The following is a 7989-nucleotide window of genomic DNA, read 5'->3' as shown; positions in this document are numbered from 1 at the left end:
GCAACCAGGACCAAAATGATACAACAAAAGCGTAACTGAGTCCTGATGCTCCTGGCAACCTCGCCGGAGATGTTTTTGCCACCATCTTCAGCCAAATAATTGACATCTTCCAAATGGTGGTAGGGGCTGTGATGAGCTTGGCCCTGGGAGAGAGAGGTGGGCCGTGGAGGTGGTTGAGCATGGGAGCTCGGTGGAGAAGAGGAGATGTTACATGTGCTGGTCCTCGTCGCCATGGGGTATGGCGTGGTGCGATCGACGTCGGGAGGGGACATCGGCGCCGGCACCAGGTTGCCAGGCTCGTGCGAGTAGCTAGTGTGCTGACGAGCCAACGAGTAGAAAACTATCCTGCCGCAGATGTTTTTTTCCCATAAATAAATAAGAACCAAGTTTGACGATAGGCTTTAATTGACACGATCTCCAACATAGACATTTGATCAAAACTTTCAATATGTATACGTCACAAAAAAATAGTACGCAAGTTCTTTTCATAACAAATCCGAAAATAATAGTCACATTACAGATCTGAATAATTTTAAATATTTTAATAGTCAAAAGTTATACAAGTTTGATATCGCCCTCAATGCAGGACATGCTATATCCAAGCAACTTCACTATTTGATCTAAGAAGGCTAGTATTTCAGTTCAATTATTTCTGGTGCATCCAATCCATGCTGAGAACTCATTCTGTTACATTAATACATTATTATGCGACTTGGATTGCAGAAAACAAGCCAATCCATATAGTATGTGTTATCTGTCAGAGAAAAAACTGTCCCTCGTGCAGGAAAAAAGGGGGAAAAAGGGGCGAAACAGCCTAGAAACCACGACCAAACAAAATTTCTCCACCCTAAAATGGCCAATGTTTAAGAAGCCTTTTAATTTCATTTCTCATCTAACAAGATGGAGGCACATGCTGTTAGCGATGACAACTCTTCATGCGTCGCAGCTCCAAAGCCCTGCCATCTTATCCTACCCAGGCGATCAACCAGGTATATGTACCTGCAGTACCAGAATTGAACAACCTTGTCATAACCAGAACCTCTGCTTCTAGTTTACTGAAAGCCTAAAGGGGAGGGAAACATTACCCGGTAAGAAGGTTTACAATTTGAAGCTCCTTCCTAAAGTCATAGTGGTCTCCAAAGGCATAGACGGCATGCCTTTGTGGATTGTCCGATTTCCTCATTGTCTTCAGGAATGCACGCCTCACAGGACTTGATGATAACAGCCATGAATCTATAAATGAGACCTGGAACATAGTGCTTTCCTTTCAGCTAGCAGCCTGGCATGATGTAAGGCATTTTTCCTCAGCCCATCAGAAGCTCTTAACTTAATTATCGCCAAAGAATTATATACCATCAATACTTATTTTCAAATGACGAGTCAAGACAAGTCTTCTAACAGACACCATGATGCAAGAATGTAAAATGACTACATGAGCGCATCTAACTCCAGAAAATAGAGACCAAATCACAATAAAGGAAGTAAAGTAATGAACATTACAAATGATATAACATATGTCCACACACTTAGACAGACAAAAAGAGAAATGACATACTTGCTGTTCAAGACCATTCCAAAGGAAAGGATGAATAATTTCGCTCAATTCACAAGGTGTTACATACACATTTGATGGAAGTTCTAGAAAAACAAATAAAGCACCATCTCATGTAGATTGAAAAAAAAGGGTAAATGGTAATTTGCATGGCTTTACATCACAAACATACTTCACACTGTGTAACAAACTGAGAATAATTACGTAAGAATACCTCGTACGCTTCAACTTTTCCATTAGCACCAAATGCATCAAGAAAGGGTAAGCTCCACGACTCTGCCATTTTCTGTTGACAAAAAAACTCTAATCAGCTACTGAGCCACTCCATTGGACATCCCTCCTTGAAGAGCATATATCGAAGTTGGCAATGTAAAAAATGAAACCAGAGCTCAGTATGGCAAGTAAGAATTCTATACTTGTGGGTAATGACTTAACCATCGATGAATTTGCGTTAATGCATATGTTACTTGTTTTTGTGCACCTGCCCATGATTCAACTACGAGTAACTTAATGTTGCCATCTGTATTTTGTGAACTTCACATGGTAATTTCTAACAATGAATACATGTAACAGAGAGAAATGTGAGGCTACACATTTTTGCAGCTTGGTGAGTGGTGACCTTGCACATAACAGTGGATTTTTGTTGGCACATCCTCTTATTTCTACATCCGTTTGGTGGTGTATGTAATGAATATATGCAAGACAAATGGATGCAACTTTTGGAAATATTCCACAAAGGAGCTGAATGGTGTGATTTCCATACTGCATTAAGCTCAGTCATAGTTATCTTATTACCTACAAACTATAGTTCCTGACAACAAAATGAACTATATCTACTAACCAGTAATTATCAATACTACTCGAAACAAAGGTATTCAAAAGAAACATATTTTGGATTTTGGATCAATGGTGGATTAGTATACACAAACAGAGCCCAGGAAACATGACCATAGCCGTAGAAAAGGGAAACGCGTCACTCATCATTTCAACTTGTTTTAGTTTGGCAGTCCCAGGTGGGCTGGAGCTACACCCTTTCTGGATAAGCTTAAACCTGGCTTGGCTCAGGAAATGCTAGAGGCTCTAGTGAATTATAGTTGAGCTAAAATGTTCTCAGGATATATGAGCTCATCTACCACTAAACTCGTTAAATCATAAGCAGAGACAGACAAAATCGCTTAATTGGTTATTTTCTAAATACCACGTTGAATGTATAACATCTGACAGTATTTATCCTTCTAATTTGCATCTGACAAGTGAAAAGCGAAAACATGAATGCTATGCACCTGGCATCATCAACAACAACAACAACAACAACAACAACAAAGCTTTTAGCCCCAAACAAGTTGGGGTAGGCTAGAGGTGAAACCCATAAGATCTCGCAACCAACTCATGGTTCTGGCACATCGATAGCAAGCTTCCACGCACCCCTGTCTGGCATCATTTGCTTTTTTTTTTTGTATTTTCTTTGGAGATGCTTGACTGCAACTAAAAGACATGTGCTAACTTTAAAGTCACCGTAAACTTCTAATAAATCTTGGGAAATAGTTGAAGCAGTTAATACAGTTATTTCCGACAGTGTTCTAACTTCCAAAGAAACTTTTAATTAAATATTTACATATGTAAGTATGGAATATGTAGCAGTACAGCACCGAATGTGCTGCAGCCACTCATACCTGCGAGCTTGCACGAAACGAAAGGCACACCAGTGCCGCATCAGGAACCACCGGCACTGTACCACCAGCCCCATGACTACCGTCTAGCATAGGAGACGCAACAAGCGGCAGTTGCAATGCTCTGCCAGCAGGGGACTCCAAAGCAAGATTAGGGAACTTCACAGCAGCGACCTCTGGGATAATGGTCTTACTCGCCACCGCAATCTACACCATTTCAGTCACAATGTGAGGATCCAAATCTCCCATCATCCAACGTCACCAACAGTTACTGCTTACTATTCAATTAACATAACGGAGTACCAAATTATAGATGCCATTTATACCTTGCCGGCGTTCTTACGGATCTCGGAGATGTCCTGGAAGTACCCCCTGCTCATCTCATCAGTACTGCACTAGACCAATCAATCAGAGGCTCAGAACTAAACAACCACACAATGCACTCATACAGCAGAGCAATATGACCAGTAGGAATGATGTGAGGAGAAGAGCCTTACAGCCTGGCCTTTGCCTTTGCCTTCTTCTCCGCATCCTCGGCGGTCTCCTTGCTCCACGTCTGATCATCCGTTCATCCCAACATCACGAGAAAACCGAATGACTAAATAAAGCCTCTAATGGATTGCAGTCGCAGGGAGTAGCAGGGGGGCGTAGAGAGCAAACCGGAGCGCCTACCTTGAAGAAATCCAGGAATCCACGGGTGAACACCGCGCGAGAGGGCTGCGCGCCGCCGCAAATCCTCTCGCCAGCGGCGCCTGCGTCGGCGAGGCGGAGAAGCGGCCCCGCCGCTCGCCGCGCCCTCAGCATCATCGCCGCCGCTCCCGATCTAAGCTGGTGAGGAGGTCTAGCTGCAAAACCGAAGCGCCGAGCCCGCCTGTGCACGACCTCTTGAAATGTAAACGCAGCTGGAAAACGTACACTTCGTTTACGTGACCGATGCTGCGGTAACGAAATAACTCTATGCCACGGCCGGCGCCATTAGAAACCGCGGACTCCCAAAACCAGCAGCGCTGAACACAGGAAGCAAAACCCGCTTCCCCTCCGGCTCGATTCGATCCTTCTCCGCCCCCCGATCATGGCGTCCTCCTCCTCCTCGGAATTCGAGTAAGTACCCGCATTCCCAGTCTATGTCTCTTGATCGCCAGTCCAGCGCCGCTCACCGGTCGATCTCATGTACCCGTGTCGTCTCGGAGCAGCGATCCGTCGGCGAGGCGCCCGCCGCCGCCGCAGAGGAAGCCGCCGGTGCTGATGCTGCTCCCGCTCATCTACGCCCCCGTTTTGCCCCTCAGTACGCATCCCTCGTCCCCGTCCCTGCATTCCCGTGCCGTAATTCCTCGTTCGGGTCGTATTTTTTGCTAACTAGGGTTGTCTGCCCGTGCGTGAGAAACAGTCAGGATCGGGCTGCGGCATAACCCGGTGTGGAGGGACCGCGTCTTCTACGGCGTCCTCGCCGGCGCATTCGTGCATGGCACCTACCTCATGTACGTCCTCTGTCCGTATATTATTCACTTGTCCTAGCTGTGATTATTATTTATCTATGATAGGTGAGCACTGCCAGCTGCAGTGAGGATCTCTTGCTGGTTTTGTTAGCTACTCGATATGTACTATTAGGAGGCTGTCACTTCGACTACATGATGTATGTATGTCAATGCATAATTGTATCGGTGAGACCACTAGGAGAGGCTGTAATGTTGTGAGGATATGACATGGAAGCTGTTATAGTGTTCAACCACATGTAGTGTAGTACATAAGCCTAGGATAGCTATGTAATGTGTTATTCTCTGCTTCCTTCAATATAAAATGCTGCCGGCAAATTCAAAATAAAAATAAAAATGCTGCACGTATCTGCATCTGTCGGTTGTAGTATCATCTTTTGATTTTCAGCCTGTCTGGTGCTTGTGAGAAACCACATTGTGGGCACCATATACATAATATTTGTATTACTTTGACCGCGATTATTGAAGAAGAGAAAAAACAGAGAAGATATTTATAGTTCCTTGACCATGATTATAAGAGAAAAAAAACTTAGAAGATACATGGTGCACAGTGCAAATTTTTAGGTTGCCTTCATCTTAACTGAAAGGGATGTGATTCGATGAACCAACCATGACCGACTGAGCACATGAAGCATGATTTCTCTAATGGAACATGAGCTCGATAATCTTCTGTTATAGTTTGCTTGATAGGATCATGGTTGGCTTTTGTTATGCCTTCTTCCAAGTTATGTTAGTGTATGATGTTATGTGTAGTTTCATGGCTGCTGTTCAAAAGTTAACAGTGGTACACATCGGAACTCTCATGGCACGTCAAGTGAAATAAACCGTTATCCTTGATTGCATGAAAGCTTAACATTGTTTGATGTGGTATTATAGGTTAGCCGTGTAATGTATTTGGCGAAGAGCTATGTTCACATGATCCATGTTAAGACATGGGTGGATGAGTCCACGACTTACCTGTCATTTTTGTTACTTTTGATTTGATGCAAATGGATATATATTGTAGTACGAGTGATGTTACTGATGGACTGTGTGCACTTTCCTAATCCATGCTCTTGTTATGAAATGCTCCATATGTAGTTCTACGTGCTAATTTTGGTCTCAGAGTCTCCAATATACCATGCATCTGAAAGAAGAATTTTGCTGTTAAGCTATAGTGGTGGCCATGGTTATTAGCATATAATGTTTATTGAATTTGTTTGTGTCTGGAAAAGGCGCCTTCAGCCTTCTTGTGGTTATTGCTTGTGCAAACTTGTCTGCCATGGTGTTGCTGGTAGTTACCTCGACTGCATTGGGTTATTTGATCATGCACAAATCCAATCCCTGATGTTTGCTGATGCTTTGATTTTTTTGAACCACTTCCAAACATAGCATTGGAAAAAAATAGTTGGCCACTTTAACGGACATGTTAATCTCTTATTCCTTATATGGAAATGCAGTGCTTTTTTTCTCAAATTTGTCAGAGCCTTTGCCACGTTTTATGAAATGGGTTTGTTCATGTCCGCAAGTTCGGAGATATAGTTTCTTCACGAACATAAGCTTATGTGGTTCTCATTGATGTTTTTCAGATCGGAACTGTACGACGTGGAGAGCAAGTGAATCATACCTTCCAAAGCTCCAGCTATGAGTTTGCGACAGCAATTTTTGACGATTGCAAGTCTAAAATTGATGATGAGTGACTGATTTTTCATATTAGCATGTTTGCCCTCTACCTGTTTCTCTTAATTCGATTCAAGGTTTGTGTTTGCTATACTGATAGAATGCTTGAGCACCCAGAATAATCTTGACTGCCAGAGCAATGCACCTGGCAACACTTGCAAATTCTCTATTCATCGCAGTTATTGTTCCTCCTTAAGCTGTTGGTCTGTTTGTTATCATGTGTTGGCATTTGTTTTTTTCCGGATCAAAATTAGCGAAGAAATGTAACACGCCTGCAACGGTTTGAAAGGATTTGCATTGAAGGCCAAAGAATTACCATCACACATGCGTAACTTTGAGCTAAAACAAACAGTTTAAATTTTATTTTTTTGCAGGAACAGTCTTATTGTCTTAGTTACCAGTCGTGTCTGATCCTTCCGTCAGGGTGCATTATCCTTTTGATGAAATCTATGTTGTATGAACGATATTGTTATCTGACTATGTAGTTCAACCGTTCTAGCTGGTTGTTGGATCTTTTTGACTCTCTAGCTCGTGTATTTTATTATGCTGACGAAGGCAAAACTTCTAGCCGTTCTTTAATTAGAGCATCTCTAGCCGTTAGACCCCTCAGGAGGCATAAAAATCGCCGCCTGAGGGCGAGCCAGCGGTACAATCGGTGCTGGGGCGGTTGGGCATCCGGCCGTCGCCCCCATGCGCTGATATTGGCTCGGTTTTCGGCCCATTTTCGGCGAATAAAGGCCCCATATGGGCGAGAATTGGCCCATATTCGGCATGGTTCGTCGTGGCTCGACGTTGAATTCTCAATATAAATATATTTTTTCATCACAGAAAATCAAATAGTTCAATACAAATTATATAGTTCAACAAATAAAAAATCATCGCACGTCGAGCTAGGCGTCGTCCTTGATCCTCCATAGGTGCTCCGTCAGATCTTGCTGCAGTTGGTGATGCACATGTGGGTCTCGGATCTCCTGACGCATACTGAGGTAGGCAGTCCAGGTTGCCGGTAGCTGGTGATCAACTTCGGCTAGAGGATCTCCTGCTCGCTCTTGATGATCATGTTGTGTAAGATGACACAGCAAGTCATGATATCCCATATTTGATCTTTCGACCAGGTCTTAGCAGGGTACCGGACAACATCAAATCAAGATTGGAGCACGTCAAATGCCCGCTCGACATCCTTCCTACAAGCCTCCTGCACCTTGGCAAAGTGGGGCTTCTTGCCTCCTGGCACAGCGTTCGAGATAGTCTTCACAAATATAGACCATCTCGGGTAGATGCCATCAGCTAGGTAGTACCCCTTGTTGTAGTGCCGCCCATTGACCTCGAAGTTCACTAGAGGAGAATGACCTTCAACAAGCTTGGCAAAGACAGGGGAGGACTGCAACACGTTGATGACATTGTGAGTTCCTGGCATACTGTAACGCCCCGGATGTAACTTATCATATTTGTATTCCAACTCTTGCCATTTTCGGCTCTAAGTTATGATATTCCCTCGTGATTGGGTTTTGTCTTCGTTTTGCATTTTGTCCATGTCATGCATGTCATATCACGTCATCATGTGCATCGCATTTGTATATGTGTTCGTCTCATGCATCCGAGCATTTCCCCGTTG

The 7989-nt window shown here is 43.7% G+C and overlaps 2 protein-coding genes across 3 annotated transcripts; one reads left to right on the top strand and one right to left on the bottom strand.

Annotated features, from left to right (window-relative positions):
* Positions 1-514: 514 nt before the first annotated feature.
* Positions 515-4101, bottom strand: LOC119365561 (mitochondrial ATPase complex subunit ATP10-like). 2 transcript variants are annotated; one of them, XM_037631203.1, is made up of 7 exons: positions 3895-4101; positions 3720-3778; positions 3549-3612; positions 3226-3429; positions 1767-1838; positions 1086-1246; positions 515-999 (listed from the first exon to the last, which is right to left on the bottom strand). In XM_037631203.1, the coding sequence occupies exons 1-7, from the start codon at positions 4027-4029 to the stop codon at positions 882-884; spliced, it is 813 nt and encodes a 270-aa protein (XP_037487100.1). In that variant the 5' UTR covers positions 4030-4101; the 3' UTR covers positions 515-881. The 2 variants fall into 2 exon arrangements, with proteins under 2 accessions (XP_037487100.1, XP_037487108.1); XM_037631211.1 differs by having other exon boundaries at positions 3549-3617; positions 3895-4042.
* A 69-nt stretch (positions 4102-4170) lies between these two features.
* LOC119365574 lies at positions 4171-6570 on the top strand. Its single transcript, XM_037631224.1, has 4 exons — positions 4171-4323; positions 4416-4507; positions 4610-4700; positions 6284-6570. The coding sequence occupies exons 1-4, from the start codon at positions 4295-4297 to the stop codon at positions 6312-6314; spliced, it is 243 nt and encodes an 80-aa protein (XP_037487121.1). The 5' UTR covers positions 4171-4294; the 3' UTR covers positions 6315-6570.
* Positions 6571-7989: the final 1419 nt, after the last annotated feature.

Source organism: Triticum dicoccoides, chromosome 1A, assembly GCF_002162155.2.
Source record: "Triticum dicoccoides isolate Atlit2015 ecotype Zavitan chromosome 1A, WEW_v2.0, whole genome shotgun sequence".
Lineage (NCBI taxonomy): Eukaryota > Viridiplantae > Streptophyta > Magnoliopsida > Poales > Poaceae > Triticum > Triticum dicoccoides.
Note: the sequence above shows the minus strand (reverse complement) of the source record. Positions and strands in the feature narration are given on the sequence as shown.

Bases quoted from the DNA above. Each gene is read 5' to 3' on its own strand.
- LOC119365561 (XM_037631203.1), bottom strand. From the start codon at position 4,029: ATGATGCTGAGGGCGCGGCGAGCGGCGGGGCCGCTTCTCCGCCTCGCC. The intron at 1,247-1,766 runs GTATTCTTACGT...ACTATGTTCCAG, and splicing joins GAAAAGTTGAAGCGTACGAG to GTCTCATTTATAGATTCATG. The intron at 1,000-1,085 runs GTAATGTTTCCC...CTGGTACTGCAG, and splicing joins ATTGTAAACCTTCTTACCGG to GTACATATACCTGGTTGATC.
- LOC119365574 (XM_037631224.1), top strand. From the start codon at position 4,295: ATGGCGTCCTCCTCCTCCTCGGAATTCGA. The intron at 4,508-4,609 runs GTACGCATCCCT...CGTGAGAAACAG, and splicing joins CGCCCCCGTTTTGCCCCTCA to TCAGGATCGGGCTGCGGCAT. The intron at 4,701-6,283 runs GTACGTCCTCTG...GATGTTTTTCAG, and splicing joins GTGCATGGCACCTACCTCAT to ATCGGAACTGTACGACGTGG.